Raw genomic sequence first — 23,563 nt, forward strand, 5'->3', positions numbered from 1 at the left:
ATTACATAATGATACTATTCTAGTTTTAGGTTAGTCGTTAATTAGGATTAGAAAATACCCTACCATTTTAGAGCTTAAGCAGTGTGCCTTACAATTATATTATATTATTGAATAAAACAAATATGGATGGCTGCATGCAAAAGTCAAATTAGTGCAGCGTAGGATTTTGCAATGAAAGAATCGTTAAAAAACATCGTTTTTCCAAAAACTGGACAAAAATACTTTAAATGCAAAAGCCAGACAAAAACTGAAAATTCGATAGGAAAACGATGGTCATATTAGTATTATTTATAACAATGAAAAATCATTTTATTGTAACTCGGAATCAGAAATAAAATCAAAATTATAGAATGCTAGTACTCAAGGTAGAGCGAAGATGTGAATATATACATCAGCAAGGTGAGACATGACAAGGTTCATTCCAGCTACCTGTTGCCGTTTTCGGACTGCTTTCCCTATCTGAATGCTGATGTGACTCCAGAGAAATGTGATTCATCCATGTTTCATCCACTGCTTCATACCAACGCAAGAAATCCTTTTTATTGCGACTAAAGAGTGCCGAAGCTCTCTGGATCGTTGATGCGTTGTTGTTTTTGTTTGATTTGATTGAAACGCGATACCTATTTTGAAAATATCTTTTTCATGCCCAGTTTGTCGCGTAAGATCGTAGAACTAATTCTAGTTGATGTGCTACCCATATCAGTACATCTAATCTTACACACTTTGAGTTTGTGTTCACGATTATCAAAATGCGTGGCTCGTTTGAAATCAAATCTTTTGATGTGTCTTTATTTTGTATATAGGGGTTCAAATCAGAAACTAATGGAAAAATACACGTTGAAATGTGGTAAGGTTTTAAACACTTACTGCTCAGTATATTTTGTATCAATTATTAATATTATTTCATTATTTGATTGGAAATATTTCTATGATTCGATTTGAATGTATCAAGCCACGTATTTTTAATTGTATATCATTCAAATGTTGACTGATAGCTAATAGTGTCCTATTTTGTCTGCTAAAAATCTCCGGCATATCGGTTTTCCCTGCCATAGACGACGGTTTTGAAGGAGTAAGCGATATATCAAAGGGAAAGCATCGCTCTGATTGGTCAATCGATGCAGAAGCGAAGCTGTTGGAAGCACACGAATCTATAAATAGAAGCGAAATTTTAGCTAACGTTTCAATCCTACATGTAGCATGCTAGAGGTAGGTTGTTGCTAGACAGCAAGACTAAAAGTACCAAAAAACGATGTGAAGCTTTAATTGATATGCTCTGATGCTGTTGTCATGCAAGCTTGGATGAAATTCCATGTTACTCTACTCAGTATTGTTAGGCAAATCATCATGAATAGGTGAACTCCAGAACAACGCTTCCAAATCATGTAAATTTATTTTCAATATCAGTTTTAAATTAAAACGCGCAATTATATCTTCAGTGATGAAACCCAGTTTTGGTTGAAAGTATTCGTCAACAAGCAAAGTGGAGCAAAGACACGCCGTTCAAGAATTACCTATGCATCCCGAAAAATGTACTGTTTGGTGCGGTCTCTGGGCTGGTGAAATCAACGATTCCTTTTTTTTATATCGTTGATTTATACCCGGCTTCAACCTAATTATGGTCGTTCATCGGAAATCATCGGTCCTTATTTCTTAAAAAATTAGAAATGACGACGCGTTACCGTCAATGGAAATCGATATATAACCCTAACCAATGAATTTTGGTTGCCAAACCTTCAAGATATGGATGTGAACGTAATGTGGTTTCAACAGGATAGTGCCACTTGTCATACTGCGACCGAAACAATCAATGGAAACTTTTCACGGATAATTCTAGTTTTAACACCCATGGCAACGGATGTCATCGTCTGTCCAAAAAAAAATTAAAAAGCATCGGCATATTTTGTTACGAAAAGAAAATTTTTATTCTTTCTTTCTCAGTGTGCTGTCTCTAGATTTGCTTTTCTTATAGATTGTGTTTCCTCTCGCACAAGGATGACAGTGATTGACTATTTCCACCGCAATTGTTTGCCTGTCTGTCTGTGTCAATGTGTATCTAGTAAATGTTCTAGGTTTATTTTCATCCAAAATAAAGAGAACAAAAATTATTTATTAAGTAAATATACCATATATTTTACTCTTTAAATCTCACAATCACCCAACATTTTCTCCTATTTGTTCTACGAATCTCATTTTTCATGATCTGTCCCATTGTCATAATTTTCATTATGATAGAGTTGATTAAATAATTTAACTACGATTTCTTAAAGTGCTCTAATTTTTTTTTCTTCATTCAGCCAGCATTCAGCTTATCTTGCGCCGAACAGGCGGATCGCATCCCTGTTAATCTGCTATGATTTCATATTAGTTCGACTTAACCTAGATTTTCTCTTGTTTTATTTTCAGAAATTCAATTACAATCAATATGTTACAATCACCGTTTCTTATGTTCATACTCCCGCTTGCTGCCAGGGATAATTGTAGTAGTTTGCTTTTATTATTCGAAATGTTCAACAGTTGACATAACTCTGCACACCGGTACTTTTGAAGTAACGAAACGTGTTCCTTCTAGGAATCATTTGATTTATTTTATTTCTGTAGTAGAAAACGATTATTGGAAACGAAGTAAGGTTTAGGTTTTGTCTGTTCTCTTTCGGCACAACGGGTTCGCCTTTGGGTTTCCGTGTTTTTGTTTTTATTTATTTTTTTTTATGGAAATTGCTATTGTTTAGCCTCTATCGTTGATAGGTTTGTATTCTTTTGCTTTCATCTTATTGAAATTGGATTGTTTTAAAGGTTGTTTGCTTCGGTTCGGTAATACAATTATAATCGTCAACTTTAGTTAACCTAATTAACAATCCCATTGTTAGTAAATTCACTGTTGCTTGTTTGTGTGAAACGTTGCTTTGGTTCTTTTAGAGTTTAAGATTATATTTACAAATTTGTTTCGATGGTCTACTGATGATGATGATAATGATAATGGGTGATCTTCTGTCAGCTACGAAAGTTGCTAATGTTCTCGCAAATGATCCTTCACTTTCGTTTTGTCATCGTGTTTTCGTTTTCAATGGTGGCACTAAACCGGTGTTGGGGCAGAAAAGGATGCCTTGATTATATGTCCAAATAGGAGTGAGTATAGTCGATGCTACACGACACAAGTGAAGTGTTAAATACAAAAAAAAACGGCATCAGTTTGTATGTGGGATATTGATTTGACATCGCATGCTTGGATGATTTTCAGAATTCGGAAGTGGTTTTGTTTGCAGTTGGAAAATCGAATCATTTGACTAAGTAAATTAGCAAACAGTGTTTGCATAGAGTTTTGTAACAGTGTTTTTATTTTGGAGGTACATCAGAAATTGAAGATATTCGAGCAAATATTCTTCAGTTGGTTACTTTTTCATGAATATACTTACAGGAAAAAGTATAATAAGAACGTATTAAAACTGTTCAAAAGTGAATGAAATTTGTACTTGAATCGATAAATCAATCCCTGATCGTTCGAGGCTTAAACAATTTTTTTTTGCTAGGGCACATAACCGTTTCTAGTATGTTTACGTTTCGTCTTTGACTCATCAGTGCATAGCAGTTCAAATTGAACTAAAGATATCAATTCCTGATATTATATTTTGACGACAGTTTCAGTTAGATATTGCCCACAGCTACTTCAAGTTGTTAGCTCTAATGGTTAATTTTTTGCCCTCACTGTTTTACATACTTCAAAGACAGTAATCGTGTTTGAATTGCCTCTATGGACATAACCTTACAAAAAATAACCTTATTGAACAAACTTGACGGCCAATTGGCTGCTCCGAAACAAAAAATACAATTCTGAACAAACTCTCCTTTCAATTGCTGCATCGTTTCGTGTGCAGTATGGTATGTGGTACCGCCCTGTTGGAGCCTGTTTTCATCCTAGTTCATATCTTTTATTTCGGACAAAAAAGTTTATTTTTATTCATTAAACGTAACGTTGCTTTATTCCCCGTCTTTAAGAAATATATTTATTATTATTAATGTCATTTATTTCTACCTGGCTTTAATCTTTCCGGTCGTTCGCCGGGTGTTGTATCGAAGGTAGACTTCAAGAATGTAAAGACCAGTGATGTCACCCCGAGTCGTGTCATTTGAGGGGAAGACAGCTTTTAAATTTCTTGAGAAATAGTTGTTTTTTTTATGCTAAGCTTTGTTATTCATGCCATATTCGACAATTCTGGTCAAACTCAAACGAAAAAATCTTAGTTTGGGTACTTTATTTCGACACCAAACTTGAACATGAAGCCGAATCATATATGCGTAGGACAGTTGCATGTTTTGTGCTGCGAAACTACTGAAAATAAAAGAATCGTTCCAAGTTGAGGCTCGAACATGTGACGAACTTTCAACGATTCAATGTCCCCGAAGCCGTCGATGGCTACAACAAATGGGGCTTAACATGAACAACCCATAAATAATGGTCGATCTATCGATGAGAAATTCCAGTTTCCGGCACTCGTCGGGCCCAAATTTAAATGAACAAGAGAGGAATATTTTGTTAGTACTTAGACAATTCAACGGCGTTTTCAAATTGCGAAAGTGAAATATCTGCCCGCCAACTTGAAATCGCTACTAGCTCTCAGACAGGTTAAACATTGTACGAATTGGGTTCGTGATTGAAGCAAAATTATTTTTTCGTGTTTGCTTCTCATTTTTTTACTGTTTTCACAGTTTAGAACTGTACGGTCAGAATTAAACCGCCTATAAAACGACTAAAATTGATGGTCTTGAAATCCTGAAGCTGGTCTTGATTTTCTGAAGAGCAACCACGAAGATTAGGAGCATAACTCTCAATCATTCTGGCGAAGACATTGATAGAGGAAAATAACGTCACGACAATGAACTGGCGCTGGAAATCTTTAACCCATCGAACAATTGTTAGAATAGTAAGCTCAAGCCCCTCTGACGAATTTCGCGCTAACTCGAACTTTTCAGATTTTAATGGAACTTGCTCTTCGTGTACCGACTTTGTCGCAAAATAAGAAAAACACTTCGCATAGTTTGGTTTTTCCAAAAATTGAAAAAGGGCAAACTATTTTTCATCCCTTTTTTTCAAATGACAATAGTTGAAAAATGACAAATCCTACAAAAAAGTGTAGTATGAGTGGTTTTGACAAAATTAGTGAAGTTTTTAAATAACAATATTGGAAAAAAATTTAATTGAATCCTACACTGAAGAAATCGTTTTTGAAAATTTGAAGTCAAAACAAAAAAACATTTTTGATTTGGATGTAGTTTTGTCACAAAATAGGAGATTATGTTCTTTACCTACAGTCAAAAATTTAGGGACTTTTGAGGAAAAAAAGTTATTAGAAAAAAACTTTTCCTTGTCCAAACTGATTTTTTCAGTGTAATTTTATCTAATACTAAACCAATGAAATTCATAATTATCTCAGAGTTCAATAAAAGTCAATTTTTGAGAAGATAGAAAACTAAGTATTTTTTTCGTAGAATTCCAGCTCTGAATACGATTTAGCGCAAAATTCATCTTATGTTACCAATAAGACAATCGTTCACATAACTGTTAGTGAAATTTCACCAAAAACATAACTGAGTTATGTTTCAAATCGTTTTTTTTTTTCCAAACTGAGTGTTCGAGCAGTTTCTTATCCGATATTCACTTAACATATATTACTACTATAAAACATATGAAACAATCCTCGATTTTCGATAAGTTGTACAGTTATCCATGGAACTGTTTCGAAAACGAAGAACTTGTTGCATGTCACACCAGTGAAGTGGGCTTTTCAAATCGTACAATTGTTACCATACGAGTCAAGAAATACAACAGAAGAACAACAGCAAGAGTTAAAAAATAAGGCATCAACTCACGGAAAAACCAGTGCACGGTTAAAAGTAGTTGTTACTCAGCAAAAACCGTCCGAACAAGAAAAACTGATCAAAAGTTTGTTCAAAAGATGTGAGACTTTTGTTATGTTATTGCCGAGGTTCTTTCATGTTACAAGCATTGAAATAAACATCTTTTGTGATTAAGCGAAAAACAAGAACAATGGTAAACTGATCGAAGATGCGATCGAACCATTTCCCCCCTCAAACCACAAGTAAGAAGAATGTGAACACATCTCCCTCAAGAAAACGGGTTACAAAGAGACCCGGTAAACATCTGTTTTAGTTTGAAATTCCTATTCCGTTAAGTGTACTACATGAAATGAAAAGTCCCGGGCCTTTCACAGAAAAGACGTGCATAGTTTCGAACCGTGTGTATTTTTTGTTGAAACAAACCTCTAGATGAATCAATACCAAATTTCATGACAATCTATCCACTAGTGTTTGAATGACAGCTGATCGTGTCAAACAAGTTCTAGTTTTAATCCACCCGGATTGGTCCACCATCCTCCATATTCTCCAGACCTGGCACCCAGCGACTATTATGTATTTCCAAACCTGAAAAGGTTTATCCAGGGAGAAAAATTTTCGTCAAATATTGGGGTTATTTTCAAAAACGAAACCTATTTTGAAGGCCTTGACAATGACGGATGGGTAATGTCAGAGACATAACTTGAGTGACGTGAATATGAATAAAACTGACGTGCTATTTTCACACTTGTAAATATTGATAATCGTACGTACTAGTTGACTGATTGTGTGATTTTTTTTTCAAATTATTTCGCTTGCTGAATTTCAAAAGTATAAAACGGAACACACGAGCGCAAAAAGCTACAGGGTTGTGTAGGAGACCAGACCGATTACGATGACAATAAACATTCAATATTCAAATTCATTCAATAATTCATTTAAATTAGATAGTTAAAAGGTCCTTAATAAACTTAAAAAAAAATTTAAATTAGCTAAATCCATACCGAACTGTTTCACATCTCATCCAAGTTAGTCGATTAAACAAAACCGCTTACGTTCGGGACAGAAAAAAACAAGTACAGTATTGTGTAGTGAACAATAAAACGACCTGCAAATGAGTGAACCAAACGAACAAAAGCTACCGCCGACACGAAAGAATACAATTGTTGTTGACTTCAGGCAGTGCAAAAGTCGAACTCGAAGGTTTGCTTAAGGAGCAAATGCATCTTGACATTAAACGTGTGCATTTACTTCAATGTAATAAGACGAATAATGGTGTTTGCATCCAGTTTTATAAAGAGTTGGATGCAATTCAATTCGCAAAAGACAATAACAATGTGCACTATGTGGAGCACGAGAACATCAAGTACAACATTCCAGTATATATGGAAGATAGTGCTATAGAAGCGCGTGTGCATGATCTTCCCTCAAGCGTCACCAATTCATAAATTCGCAAAACTATGTCCCAATACGGAGAGATTTTCTCTATCGAAAAAGAAAAGTGGAAGAATTTTTTTCCGGTATTCTAAATGGCGTACGTTTATTACGCATACACTTGAAGAGGCCTATACCTTCTTATGTGATTTTCGGTCAATATACAAGAATTCCGTGCAAATCACTTGCTACCTATGACAATCAGATGGCCACATGTCAATATTGCCAAAAAGCTGTTCACTACGGTAAGCCATGTGATAAACCGGACAATGAGACAACTACACCGAAGAACAACGGTGCTTCCTTCACACCAACTCCAAGCAACCCCAGTACACCTGTGACAGCCACCAACAACAATGAAGCATCCCCTTCAACGAATCCATCATCATCCAACAACTTACCCTCCAACCAACTAGCAATTGCAACCAATGTACAACAAAATGCATCTACAGCAACTAGCAACGAAAAGAAGACGGAAATCGACAACAATACCATCGTACGGCAATGGATGACGAGACGAACCACGAACGAAGTGCCCCTCAATCCTCGCAGGAGGGAAATGGAAGCTCTTCTCCCCTAGAAAAAGGGTGACAACGAGATCCAACTCAAAAAAAAAAATTATTTAAAATATCGGCACAATCGGTCACGTAAAGCTTGTACGCAAATAGACCTGAATAAAAAATATCTTTTAAATAAAAAAAATCCATAGCAGTTCGTTTTGGGTCATCTAGGATTCTTAAATTTAAGTTAGGAATGAATATGACATCAGTTTCAATAGCTTACTTGTCAAACCCGTCTCAAAAATACAAATTATGCAGCGATTCGAAAGAATATCCATAAATCGAATGCCGCCGACTTGGATTTTAATAATTCTTAAACTATATTTTTTTCCATTGAGGGACGGGAACAGCGTGATGGGTAAGTCGTTGCCATTCACGCAGCTCACCGGGGTTCGATTCCCAACCCCGCACATTTGGGTTAGACAGTTTTCTGGCCCGTAGTGGTGAATAACCTTAAGGATCAAATGTAAACCAAGTTTACTTGTGTTGGTAATTGGTGTATTACGTAGTTTTTATTTGGTACATATGTCATAGATCTATGTATTTAAATATGCAGTGCAACCAGTTTATCAAAGTGGCTGAAACAATTGAGTTTAGAACAATCTTTTTTTAGCAATAATTTATACTTTATACTTTTTCACCAACGTTTGATGGAAAATTGGTTTCATTTTATGAATGCAGATTTTAATTCCTTAATAAAAAAGTTGGTTACACTGCTTCAATGCATTTGTATTAGATCGCGCTACACAACCAAATATTTTCTGTTGGAAAAGCAGTTTTCCGGAAAAATAAATAGTTTTACGACAACATTTCGTATCCACAGCCTTTTGCGTGTTAAATTGAAGGTTGACATTTTTTTTTAAGGTTGACATTTTGCGAGATAGCTAAGAGAAAATCCTTATAGAAATGTGTGCGTTGCTAATCAAATGTGTGAATAGAAGTAAACTGAAATAATTTTTCTCGAACAGTTTTCAGGAAAACGGAAGAGTTTTAGACTAAAATTTTTTCTTCTACTCTCTTGAATTGCAATTCTAAGCTGAAATTTTTTTTTGTTTCGATTATAGAGGTTTTAATTTTAAGGTCCATTCGCCTCTTCGGTCCAGAAAAACTTTCTGACCCTATATGCGGGGTTGGGAATCGATCCCAGGCGGGCTGCGTGAAAGGCAACGACTATCCCATCACGCTATACCCGTCCCCTAACTGATTTATTTGTTTTTCAACCATATGGAAGATTTATTGATTAAAGTCAGGAAAAGAAGCGCAGGAATTTGTTTTTAAGCACACATTGTTGACATTACTCATACACTTGCAAAGTGTCTTGCTTCTTAAGGTTTAAACCGCCATAATAGAAACAAAAAAAAAAGTTCACTCGTCAAGCGTGGACAAAAATATCTAAAATTCCTTCAAAATATCATGAGAAATGGTAAAATACGATTTTTTTTATAACACTGAGTTTTTACACACAATTAAAACGAAATAAAAAGGAACAATAATCATCTGATTGTTGTGACTATATTAGAATTATATTAGGATAAGAATGCTATGTAAAAGTAATGCTACGGTGAAGAAAAACTCATGTAAACTGCATTATGAAATAAACGTATGAGGCAAGTAGGTCGCGTAAAACCACGTGGCTCGCTGTGCGTGTTACATTTCTCTCCATGCTCTCTCACAAATGTGCAAAATGACTCTCGATGTGGAAGGGTGGCCAAGAAAGTTCTGATATTTTCGGTTACAAGTTTGACTACATCACATAAAATCCAAGAAAGCTACCGCTTGTTTGGCGGCCTTGCTGAGCCGATTTTATTTCTCTCTCATGTTTCGTTACGTTACCAGGGAACTTTAGCAGAAAAAATGGCGCGTCTATAGAAATCGTCTTACCTTCACAAAAATAACATTCACTTCGTTTTTATCACGACAACATATATGTTTTTATGCACTCATCGCATCTGAATTAAATTATCTAGACATTGTCAGGATGGATTTTTGATCCATGCTTCAAAGGTGAGATATTCAATGAACAAGTAGAAAGACGGCGTTTTCAGCTTAGCAATTCTTCCTTCAGAAAAAAAGACTTTGCCGACCGCTAAAGTCAATGAATCGTTCTGAAATTTTCACAGAATAATCTAAACTAATTTTCTAAGAGATTGTCAGTTGGGTTTCTTGATATTCGTCACCGTTTCTGAGAAAATCAGATTTGAAGCGTGAAAATATAGAGGGCTAAAACACACTGGCCTCAGCTCTTAATGCTTGTTAATTCCAAGCATTTTACAAAACTTCAATTTTGAGCTATTTATGGATATCTCATACTACGAAAAATTTTATCATAAATTGCTTAAACATATGGTCGATGGTATGGAGAAAAAAATATGTTGCTGCGTTAAACACCACAAGAGATACTACTGTGAGCAAAAAAATAGTAAGACTTTGTTCACAATTTCACAATTTTTTATTTGTTCTTTCAAATCTATTTCGTCCCCCTCGAAGTAATCCCTTCCGGACCCAATATACTTGTGCCAACGTTAATTTTTTTCAATTTTTGAAACAGTTGTTAAAGTCAATTTCCGAAATAGCCTTCAATGCGCGTATCGATTCGTTATCGTTTGATGTCTTCAATTTACTCAAAATGATTTCCCCCGAGCGGTCGTTTGAGTTTGTTGAATAGCCAGAAATCACATGGAGCTAAATCAGGCGAGCACGGTGGTTGCGAAACGATATTGGTTGAATTTTTGTAGTATGCTACGGTGCAAAAACCAAGCGTTGCCGGCCCATAATTCCAGCTTCTTTTTACGAATAACTTCGCCCAAATGACGCATAACAAATCCTTGTTGACAGTTTAATCGGTCGGAAGAAATTCGGAGTGCACCACACCTCGATAATCAAAACTGTCAACATTACCTTGATTTTTGACTTGTTTCGATGTAACGCGTTCTTGCCCCTTTTTGAACAACTTGGCACAAGTACTCGCGACGTACAATTACCACCTAGGGCCTTTGCTAACATTCTGAACGTTTCGACACCAGAAATTTGATTCCCTCCACAAAATTTAATGGAACTTCTTTGTTGAAAAATACCATTGATTGTAAAAATTACCCTTTTAAAACTTCAGAATGACAGACGTACTTATTGATTATTTTGACGTGACACTTGGCACAGATGTCACTGACACTCATACCAACCTAGAAATAAAAATTCGACGAATAAGGTTTCCGCGCGAAATGTAAATCAAAAGTTTCACTACTTGTACACTCAGGTGAAAATATCTGCGTCCGCCTCAGAGAATTTGAGAGTTCTGCTCTAGCATTTTGGTGTGATACGGTGCTAGAGGCAAAGAAAATTAACACTCATGATGCGTGCACACTGTGTAGAACAGTGGTTCATATGAGTAAAAGAAAAGAGCTTGTGTCAGTAAGGTTGATGTTGTGTCAGTGCGAGGAGAGCAATAACACTTGCTCTTCGCCACACAGAGGAGAAGGACATCTCTGCTTGTACAAAGAGAATTTTGAAAAGGCACATAAATACACGAAGTTTTAACTGTTTAAGGTGAACTGCTAAGTACCTATGACGATTTAATTTGGACTGCTAGTGCACTGATGAGTCATAGACGAAATGGGGAAAACATGTTTTTTTTCTCAAATATTAGTTCTATACACAATAATTCCTACAAAATCATCTCGTGTAGAAATGAAAAGTGAGAGTTTTCGTTACCGCAGTGTTGATGGCTGCCACAATCAACCCATCGGAAATAATTTTAATGCATTTGGGAATGCAATGAAAAAATCTGTCTCAATTAAAGCTCGTCCACTCGGAAAAGGGGCATGCAAAATGCCGACGGTCACCAGGGAATTAAATTTAATTCCAATGATTCCAAGCCTCGATAAGTGATGGACAGTATCATATTTGAAGCCTCGTTAATAAATTCAATAAATGAAGTTCCCGTGGAATCCCACCTTATTTAATAGTGGTTTCATGTGGCAAATGATAACAATGCGTTTCAATCCGATTAATTTGTTGAATCATTTCGGTTGGTATGTTAATTATCGTTTATCACAGCCGTAACTATCCGACCCTTTGCCGCGCGATTCGGTTCCAATCGGCTGTTGAAAAATTGCTCATGTATTCAAGATATTTAAGTCATTGAAACGAACCGATTTCGGGTCCTGGAGGATTAAATTTCTAACTTTATTATACTACTCATTTCAATCGAGTGGAGTCTATATTGACGCGTTGACTAGCTTATGAAATATGATGATTCAAATCACATGAGTGGAGGCCGGCTACTTCATCATGGTCGTGATGATGATGATGATGATGGTGACGCTGCATCCAATTCGTACGGAAGGGTTCGTTCCCACATTCACAGCATATCGCATAATTAACCAGCTATTAATTATGCAAATCGGATACATCCGGTTTGATCATGAATCGGGTAATCAGGCGCCCACAGAATGACCATCCCTTTTTACTTATTTATATTTGTCAACACTCCAGAAAGAAAAACAAAAATATTCATCATCATTTCCCCCATGTTCGGAGTTGAATTCGGTATTTTTTTTGTCGTATTTCATTCGGTGAAAATTTTGCTATTTGCCATTAGTTACGTAATTATCGCGACACAACCGATAGCGAAAATTTTTACCCGAAATCCTGATCTGAAGTTCTGATATATGTTCCGCGCTACATGGGAATCATCGAACACAATTTTCCAATTCCATTTCGGAAATACTCCGAACTGTTCGTTATTTTTTGTTGTTGTCCCGCTGTTTACACTACGGCACCGCGTTTCGCGCTGTGCTGCACTGTTTGTTTGTCCATTTTAATTTTCAGCAATTGAAGAAACACAAGCTCACGCATTTGTTTGCGTGTTGACGGGCTTGAGCCGTGTGCGTGTATGTGTACGTGACCAGCGCAATCTCTATAAAATAGTGAATTGTTGGGCAACGGGAAATTAAATATTCGTTTATTATTCATGTACTCTCATCACAGGGGTCATGTTGCCGTAGTATGAAGAAATGCTCGTTTAATTAGTGTACATTTAATCATTTACGTAATGGAAAGTTCACGGAAGCGAAAAAAACCGGGGAAAAATGGTAACACGTTGAGGGACCGAACTGTAATCAAGTCGTCGTGTATGCGTGGCATAGTAGGCCAGGACTCGAAACAAAAAGTGTTTTTTGATGAAATATCACAATTCATGGGAACAAATGTTTATCAGATAATTATGAATGATAAAGACTATTTAGAATGTTTTTTTAGGAAAGTTTGTTTTCAATCATCCGCAAAAGTCCTTTTTTATGCACAGTATGAGTATGTGTCACCTCGATACAAGTCTACTTTGTAACGGATCACAATAAACTATGACTGACGGGCTTTATGACTTGTCGAAGATCATTGTTTGAATCAAGTAAAACTCAGTAAAGGCTATACCGTATACCATTTCAATTTGGCTTATTCCCGGTTAACAGCACGCGGTGCCGGGTTTCGCATCGAATCCTCAACAAAATTTGTTGTTTGTAATACTAATAACATGCTGATTTTCAACATAATAATAAGTTGCCCTCGTTTGAATATTGCATTGTCCTGTAGGCATCATGGCATGTTCACATTACAACAGAAACAATTGGGTTAACCAAACAACTCCCGAAAAGTGTCTACCATCTACCATAACTTCTGATCGAAATATTGAACCTACGACACGACCAGAAACTCCGAAGAAAAATCGGAATAAAAGTGTTCGTGAGCGAATTACCACCAGTCACCATAAATATAGCGACCCCTTGAAAATGACTAAAACTAACTATTCGAGCAACACTGTTTAAGTTGCTATGAACTAGTTACCAAGGAGCACCAGAATAAATAAACAAACAGTTTGAAATTGTTGTGGAAAAATTCCACCGATTTGAATTTTTGTATCTTTTTTTCCTGGAAGAAAAAATTGCCCCAGTACAACAAAAAGGGGAGGTAAGAAGGGCATAAATAAAGTAATATTGTATATTTTTCATATCTTTGTAGTTTGCGGAATTTATTGATACAGTTCTGATATGGGAATGGGTCATCCGTATTTTCATGAGCAATTATAGTTTAAATCGTAAGGATGCACTCAATTTAATAAAGCAACAAGAACGACAGGCGATCGAAAACGGAGAAATTGAAATTCCAGATTTTAGTGGAAATCAAATTAATTCGCTAAGTCTTCCATGGTAAGATATACACTTTTTCTCATAGTAATTATTGTCATTACCATTATCTTTTTCAGAGTCTGCTGTAAATATTATACAGTCGTTAATATTGAAAAGATGCAATCATATCCGCAAATCGATTTAATATTTATTTATATTTAATACAGATACAGAAGCAAATGAAAAACGATCGTAAGATATGTCCACTGAATATCGAATGAAATAAAGAATAAATTGAAGTGAAAAATACTTTCCACTTCACGAAGACGCTAGCGTCAATAAAAAATTTGGAGATATTCTTGAATTATTTAAATAATATATATTTTATGATTTAATAACTTTTACTTTTTAATATTTATTTTCATTCTGGTATTGTCAGAAAAAAACATACAATTTTTTCAAGATCATGTTACATATCTTTGTTTGTATGCCCTTTTCCTACGAGTAAACTTTTTTCAAGAAAACATTATTTACGATAGTCGCATGAAACAATTATTTTATGTTTCAAATTCGCATTATTTATTTTCAAATTCTCTCTCCAAACACAGTTGTGCGCTGTAAGTGTACCCATAGGCAAATCTTTCAGTACTACCCGACAATAACTATACTAACAAATATGAATTGATTAGAGCTTTCCACCCCGTGACAGCGACAAAATTTTTTCAGTTCTTAAAAATAAAGATACAAATTAAATCAAAATTGAGTAAAATTGACTCAAAACTCTCTGAAAGAATAAATTTCATACCTGCAAGCGGGCCAACTACACTCAGTGGTTTCGTTTTAAGTGAGAATCTCTTGTTTTTGTTTACATTCCATATGTAGTTACCAAGGCTACTGGTAACTGTTTTTCAAAATCAATAATTTACCAACTTGTGTTGACAGTTCCAACATTTTCTCAAGCGATTTCGTTTTGACATTACCAGTTATAGTGATTTTCACTGTCGGCTAGAAAAGATTGCGATGCGATAAAATTGCGACAAAATGCCGCAAAGATAGCGAAACTGTCATTCGCATCGATTCAACCCCTTCGATACCACAAGCCAGAAAAAAAATATATTTTGAATTGACCGTTACAATGACTAATTTTTTATTTACTATTAAGAAAACTTCAGTCATAATGAATTCATATTGATAATGCGTATGTGGCAGATTACGGCTACAACTTGCACGGATTTTTTAAGCGTGTGCTATTTCACATAATGTACGATTCAGACGATCCGCCTCCTTCCGTCACCGTCACCGGAACTTCAGCTTCCGTCAAAATTAGTGTAATACTTTTTTTACCGGAACGTTCACACGCTCCGTCTGTCAAGACGTTCCGTGACGGTGACGTTACGTGTGAATGGCTCCATAAGAATGCATGCAATTAATGTTGACGGTGCCGGTGACGGAGATTGACTGTGACAAAAGAAGACGGATCGTCTGAATCGTACATAATGGTTATTTTGTGCTTAGTATGTTCCCTTTTCCCCATTTATATTTTGTATTAATCGACGCCTTGGTTTTCAAAACCTCGTGCTTTAATCGATTGTGCTATTTGTCTACTCTAAAAAGTCGGTCGTCTTTGACAGATAGACATTTGTTGATGCTTTCGATGAACAATGAAATAACAATTGTCGCTAAGGAATTTACCAGTAGAAAATACAATTGGCCTCAACCCAACAGCCGATAAATTTTTCTTTTGGCTCTAATGCTAGTTACTTTCAATACAACAGACAGCGAAGGGGTTAAAACAACTGTCCAATTTTCTGGCAGCGATGCCAGGTGAAATTTTAGGCGTCTGCGTATTAGAAATGGTCCTATGCGACCTCAATATTTAGAAGTATGACGAAAAAACCAAACGAAAACCCTACAGTAATAGCAAAAGTCATTAAAATGGACGATTGTTTATAAAAATTTCGAAAATCTGCAAAAAAGTCGGCTTAATTGCAAAGTCTACTAACAAACGAAATTGCAAATTTACATACCAATCTGCAAACTTGGCATCAGTGGTTCTGACGCTCATTATTTCGCAATCCTGCGACGATTCCGTCGCATTCTATGTCCAGCTGAAAACCACTATGCTGAGGGGTAGTTAAGTCGAGTGGCAGGTCGTGTCGTCGATTGAACTCTCGGAATTTGGCACCAATTTGTCGATGCTTACCAGAGAAGGGCTAGCAAATGAAAAGAAAATCGCAGCAGGCGTGCGCGTCGAACGCGAACAATTTTCGCTCCCGTCCACATTTGTTAAATATTTTACTTTTGCTCGTTTCAGTAGAAAATTTAATAAGTGAAGTCTTTAGTATAGTAGTTGTGTGGTGATTCTATGCTAAGCAGAATTGATTTTTTTTATATTCTTTTGCATGGGTGTTTTTTTATTCACTATTCGTGTTTTTTGAAGAAGCAATTACCATACTATGTTGCAATTATAAAGAGATTCAATTAGAGTAACTTATGTCGTTTTCGCTTGATTCCAAACCTAACCCAGTTTCCACCCTAACTGCTGTCAAACCGTTTGTTTGAAGCTAGTTTCGAACCGAGTTACAACGTTGTTGAACTGAAAATCGAGTCATTTTCGAACCTGGTTTTTATATCAGGTTTACTCAAACCCCCGTTGCAAAGTGCGAACCTTACAAAGTTTCGTGAAAAGTGTTCGTTTGATGAAACTATCCTGGGTTTCATCACTTCAGTTTTCTCAAGCAAAAACGACATTATTATACATTGTGTCAAGATGGCGATTACAGAGAACTTGTGATCTTGGAGAATGGAGTTCAGATTTGACAGAAATGGAGCAGTCGGTAAGATTTTTCTACTTTTTATTCCACGAAAAGTGGGTTTTTACCTAAAAATGCAACAACTTTTAGGAAAAAAAACCACTTTTCATTTCCGGTTGAATTTTATCATATGGTCGATTCGCCAGCATACAGCGAATTCTAGACCTCATACCAATCCAAATCTTCAACTCCATGGAAGAGACAAGTGGTCGTTCTTTCGGGTAGTAAAGCATCAGCATTTCCTCTCATCCTAACCCTTATTCTTCCCAGCAAACGATTGAGATAGTTACGACCGGTAATGGTGGCTATCATACTGAGATTTTGAGTTTGAGTTGGAATTGTATTAACTTCCAATACGTTTTCCTAAGCTACTCTTATTTGTCAATCGATGATATTAGTGTGCAACAACAATTGTCTCGAAGACACAACATCTATTGTCGCTTTCGCTTGATACCAAATCTTCAAATCGTTTATTTGGTAAGACACACTCTGTAAGCCATTCTGCATGATCATTCGGGTTATTATGCTTTGCACAGTGTGGTAAAATCTTTAATCCTACTCATGCGGTCAAGAAAGTAAACGTTCACAGCTATAAACGACTACTGACCCATTTCCTTACCTTCGTTCACGCGGTAAAGACATTCGAGATTCAATGTGCCTCTTTGCCACTTAGGTTGCTTTGCATTTGATGATGTCTTCGAAAGTATGCGAAGGGGGACGCTAAGAAAGTTTTTTTGATATACATGGTTCATGTCCCTTAACTGTTTTATATGGATCAAATTACCGATCTCTTTATTAGGACTCTAAGGGATAGGCTCTCAGTATCATTTTCAATGAAAGTCCTAAGACTACATCGGCTTCCAAAGCCATTTCAGAAACTCTAGAAATATCGATCATAGATAATAATTAAATATGAGGGAATATTTCTTGCAGATCCACCCGGATGCGGCGTTCCAACCCAGAAGTCACTGCTGACCACATGATAGATCTCCCAGAGTAGATCACCGCGACACTAATCCGACAATGTAACGTTTATTTAAATCATCTTAGTTCAAAGGAATTAAATAAATGTCTACGACATCTTATAGCTATCGCACTGTGCCTTAAGATTATATTAATAAACAGAAAAAAAGCTTTTGAACGGATCGGATCGTATATAAATTTCCCTTGAGAGTTATGACGCCAAGAAGAAGAAAAAATCTGCTCTAAATTTCGATGATACTTACAATGTCAGGAAAACTGTCATTGTTGGAAAATGTTACAGCAGTTTGCTGATTTGAACTGCTTGATGCGCCTTCAAGAAAAACATCAGTTTGTTTAGAAAAACAAACAAACAAGACCTTGTATTTCAGTGCAAACAAAGCAAATTCAAAGCAAAGTCTTGGCATTACATTCCTTTTGTGGAATTTGGCCTTTCTGTTTCAACAGACTTCGCAGTCGATACTACGATCCTACTGACACTATGAATCCTTCCAGGTCGGGGCTCGAACATATGACAACTGGCTTGCAAGTCCAGCGCCGTATGCATTGAACCCCAAACCCGCACAGAAAGAAATAATGAAATTTACACGAGATGTAAATCAATAGTGACATGGAATAGACATGGGTTGAATCGAAATTTTGATTGAAAACCTTCATCGATGCAAAACTAAATTGAATTGCATTGAATTTTCAATGAATATAACTGTATCTTTCAATTAACGCTTATTTTGAAATTAAATTGTATTGAAACGTACAGAATTTTAAAGTAATTTTATGTTTAATTACCTGCTCCAAATATGTACATGAAAATAGATGTAAATTCACAAAATATTTTTATCTGTGCGAGCTGCAAACAAGTGACTTGTGAATAACAAGTACTTTTCACCACTGTTGTATAGAGTGTGCACGCATTGTGAGTGCGCGTGTTTATTTTCTTTACCTCTAGCACTGAATTGCACCAAAGTGCTAGAACAGAGCTATCAAATACTCTAAGGTGGATGCAGATATTTTCACAGAGGTGTACACGCCGGTGAGCATTCTGCTGTATGGTTTACTTGGAAAAAGCATGGGACATGCAAAATCAGCAAAGTTTTTCATAGCAAGGTTAGATCTACTCTCTATTGATTAAAGTTCACAGAAGTGTTTGCTCACCATCACGCGCCAGGGATCACTTGGGTGTATTCAGGCGAGAGCACGTGAGAGCGATTCATGCGAAGAGAATATGGTTCTCTCGCACCAGCTTCTTTCAACACAAGCACACTTTCAAGGTCTGTCTAATGGACACTGAGAAGAGGGCGCTTACTTTTTTGTGTGGAACTCATCGAATGCATCAGCAGTGTAGAAATGAAACTTACGCACTGGTGTATCATTCTGGTGAAATGCCATCACTGCAAGCCAATAAACCAAATCGAATCATTATTTAACCATTTTAATACTTAAATTATAGCAAAATAATCAATGGTAGTAAAATTACCTATTACTATGATGTTGATTTGTTATCGTCTTTAATTCGAGGAAACTTTTTTCCGCCCGAGATGTCAGTTTAGACATTGAACTTCAAAGAAGTAACACAATATGTTTTGCAAATAGTATTAGAGGTTTATATTGAAGCGTTAAACGGTTCATATTGAACTGCTGAGTATCATTAGCAGTTTAATATAGACTGCTAACGCATTGATAAGCTGAAGACAAAACGCGAAAAGAAACAAATGTAAATCTAAAAAAAATGAAAATTTATTTGTCTTTTGTTTTACGGTTCTTTGCCGGTGTTTCCCCGAAATTATTGCTGTAATCTTTTAGTTGTATCCACAGATTATGGTTCACCACCGACGGATTTTATTATCGGTTCAGGGTCCAAAGATTGCAAACCATGAGTGTATCCTGTCTAGGTTTACTCGATTTGCTCGGTGTACCCAAAGCAACGATTCTACGGCGTAGTTAAATTCCAACTAGCGGCAACGAAGTCGGATAGAAAAACTTTGTGTTGATTCACCGTAGCATATTTTATGATTATTACATGATTCGGCAGTTTCAGGAGCAGCACATTCGGTTGCTTTTGAAGTCGGTTAGGTGTATGATATGGACTTTGATGTTCTGAAAAGTATAAACCGTGTTATCAAAACCAAATCGATTCACGGAGGTCATAACCGTCACGTGAGTAAATTTGTTTCAGATCACTCTGAGTCTGAGCAGAAAGTTAGGAAGATAAGGGACTAGTCTTATAAATCAGTAACAGGTTAGTTTAGCGTCAGAAACTAAAGAAACAAACTACCGAACACAGTGCAGGTGTACGGAGTAATGTTTAATCGAATATTCTGAGAATATTCATTTATGAATTTTGTTTTCCCACATTTTCTGAGCGACTCAACGGGCAGAGCGGTTCCACATATTGGATCAGCTTTGTTGGTTCTTGTCCTGGCTATGAGTATAATTTTTTTTCTATCGCTTTCAAACCGTTCCTACTAAGGTAAACTGCTAGTTGGTCTAAACTGTCAATTTGGAAACAGCCGATAATTTATACGAAAGTTTCCGCATAGAATAACCGTCAATCTTCGTCCAGTTTACGATTCCAGTGACAACCGATAAAATCAGGCCGATTTAATTGAACAACCGATTCTGCCTGTCAACTGAAAATCCATCTATTCCGGTACACTTTTCATTCGAATCACTGCATTTTACCCAATAACCGATCAATGAAAAAACCATTTGCGAGATTTTGATCCCCTCTTCCCTAACCTTCTCTTTCGCGTTCAACTATCGACACAATTTCCCAGTGATGACCTCCAATCGAATGGGGATAAATGCATTTTTAACGTGACCACTTCCGTTTTCCTCCACTCGCAGTTTTTTTTGCTCCTAAGTCATGGGGCAACACATGCGTGACCGTTCGTCGTAGTTTTTGTTTCTGGGCTTTGTTAATTTTGTCCGAACGGAAGCAAATTTACGGTAGCCAACCCTTCCCTACTAAAAACGATTGGAGAGAGAGAGAGTGTGTGTATTTTTTCCACGCGGTTCACATTGCAGTTAGTTAGGCTATGCTTTGTTCTCGCTCATGCAATCCTGATCGGTTGCGGTTGATTGCAAAACGATCCAGGGTTGATTTGTAAGTTTCTTTTTTTTTGTTGTAGTAGTTCTGTTTCGTGATTTCGTTTTATTCGACCATCGAATGCACTTGCTATTAAATTTTAAGCTCTGAACTTTTTATTGTTTGCTTCATTTTGGCTGACTCACGCTTGCTTCGTCTATTCATCAATTTCGAACTGTACACGTTATAAATGTCGACTTCTTTTTTAAGCTGTGTTTGTTCTTTTGTTCATGATGGAATCGTTGAAGATTGAAATATTTACAAAACTCGCTCGCAGCCATTACTGTTCCATTCCTGATGGCTAACGGTGACTTTTTACAGTTTGGTTTTTCTACAAATTCCCTTAGTGAATTTAGTGGGTTTCAACTATGCTAATCTAATTTATCCTGGTATGCGTTGTTCTGTGTATTTTTGAGTATATAAATTCCTCAAGTAAGAATCTGAACGATAATGTACACAGAATTTTCCCCTAACTTTATATGGAAGGGTCCGTGGAGCAGTTTCAAAGTTAATTTCCGCTCGGTTATAAAAAAAAACGCTATTCAGTTCCCGTGCAACACATTCTCTGTAACGCCGAGCACCAACTTGGTGAGGTGGAGAAACAACAAGTGATTTTGTTGATCCACACCGTCATTAGGTCGTACCCGGGTAAACGAAGTCGTTTAGGAAAATACACAAAGAATGACGGACATGTGCTGCTCTCAATTACGATCGATGAATCCCTCGGTCCCTCTTTCGCATCCGTCTCCACCATTCCGGTTCGTGTCGCCCCATGGTTCACTTACTCACTAGCTAGCTCTACCGTTGCAGATAATTGAGACCGGACGTGTCTTCGGGGATCGTTGGCTCACGTTCAGGCCTGGTACCTGATCGTCAGCAGGAAGGATGCTATCACACCGGGGACGACGAACAGACAGTCCAGCAACAGCGAGGAAAGGTGCGTGGTAACCGCAATCGTAGCACCGGCGCCACTGGTTTTTCGACGCGATATCGCCGCGGTATTGTCACCTGGAATGAGAGAGAGGGAAGAAAATACGCACTCGTTAATACATATAGCAACGCAAGGACACTTATTTTAGAAATATTTTGGCCCGTATCCAGAATTTGGTTTCGGGAGGGGCACATTATTCCTACTGATTGTTACTTATGTATCTAATTCACGATCTTTATCACCATTTGTGTCTTGAAAGCTTGAGCGCACATTCAAATTCGCAAATTACGTAGTCATTTATTTTGGATGAGATTGTGAGGGACTGAAGCAGAAAGTCCTAATTGTAAAGAGGGAAGAGATCGATTTTTACCTTTCTCATTTCATCTAGTCCCAAAAATTTCAAAAATTTTAACTGGATTCAACTTTCGGTTTTGAAATTACTGAGTGATGAGTGTTAAAACATTTATTTTCAAGAGTGGGTTTTTGATAAGTGACGATGTATAAAGGAACAAATATCCGGTGTACCCTTAAAATCTCTATCCCTGTATTAAAAATGTCAATTGAAGAACAACGCGCTAAAGTTTTGCGAGAACGAATTGAAGGCATGGAACTGTCACATCACGACATCGGAAAAAATTTGGAAGTCGCGAATTCCATGGTGTTTGGTATCATGAAACGGTTCGAAGAACGTCTTACCGTTGCACAGTGGTCCAAAACTGGAAAAAGACGGTCAAAAGTCTATACTGACTTTCAGGGATTTTTAAGAGCTAACGTGTCTTCGAAGAATTTTTGAAAGATTATATTACGCTTCTTTTGAAACTGGAACCTTAATTTTTGTTACCAAGTATCAATTTCGAAAAAAAAATTTTCTAACAAAAAATTTTTCACAAATATTTTTTTTCTATTTTATTTTGAAGAAAAAAACATTTGAAGTATTTTTGCTGAAGATATAAATAATGTAAAAAAAAATTTTTTTGAGATATATTCACTTTATTTTAAAAACAGTTTTTTTGGTTTTATCTATGTAGAATCTACCTCTACCTCTACCTAAGTATCTAGTACAAAGTGCGCATAAATACACATAAACAAGTTCATGCTTGCACGCGCAGCTTAAGCAAACTGTTGTGATTATTATTTTGTTTACTTTTTGACAATTAACAATATTAGAAAAAATCTAAGTGGAACTCGATGCTATTTTTTAGGCCTTTTAAAAGTTAGTTTTAAATATTCAAATTCCGAAAAATTATCAAAAGTTCAACACATATTAAAAACGTGCTTAATCCACCTAGCAGTGAGATGATACCTTTTTTATCAATCCGCATGTGTTTTTTGCATAAATATTTTTCGGTGTTTCAGTTTTCATGACATTATTCAAATGTCAGTCGTTTTAAGTGGCAATTTGAGATTTTAATCACTCATTACTCTGTAATGTCGAAACTGCAAATCGGATCGAATTTGAATCTAAATGTGTAACAATAGATTAAACATTCCATGATATGTCGAAGTAAGTTCCACTTTAGAGTTTACGATAATTTAAGGTACTTCCAGAGCCGGTATTCAGGAACCAGCATAACCCAAACCGATGGCCATATGACGAATAAATTGCAATAGTTTTGAGTCCAAGCTTGAAGCTTTTCGGGATTATCATCTTCTATATCGCTTTGAATTTTAAAAATTCATCATCCTACAATTCGAGAATCGGAAGTCAGGTTTGGATAAAATTGGATTCATTTTAATTTGAACTTTTGTTTCTGAAATTCGATTAGGCTTTTTTTGAGAAAACGACT

The 23,563-nt window shown here is 36.4% G+C and overlaps 1 protein-coding gene across 2 annotated transcripts in view; it reads right to left on the bottom strand.

Annotated features, from left to right (window-relative positions):
* Positions 1 to 1,899: 1,899 nt before the first annotated feature.
* LOC131438857 (zwei Ig domain protein zig-8) overlaps positions 1,900 to 23,563 on the bottom strand; it is a 701,379-nt gene continuing 679,715 nt past the window's right edge. For both annotated transcript variants that reach the window (XM_058609195.1, XM_058609194.1), the window contains exon 8: positions 1,900 to 21,853. In XM_058609195.1, the coding sequence (XP_058465178.1) occupies positions 21,699 to 21,853 (155 nt within the window). In that variant the 3' untranslated portion in view covers positions 1,900 to 21,698. The remainder of the gene's footprint in view (positions 21,854 to 23,563) is intronic.

Source organism: Malaya genurostris, chromosome 3 (genome assembly GCF_030247185.1).
Source record: "Malaya genurostris strain Urasoe2022 chromosome 3, Malgen_1.1, whole genome shotgun sequence".
Classification (NCBI taxonomy): Eukaryota; Metazoa; Arthropoda; class Insecta; order Diptera; family Culicidae; genus Malaya; species Malaya genurostris.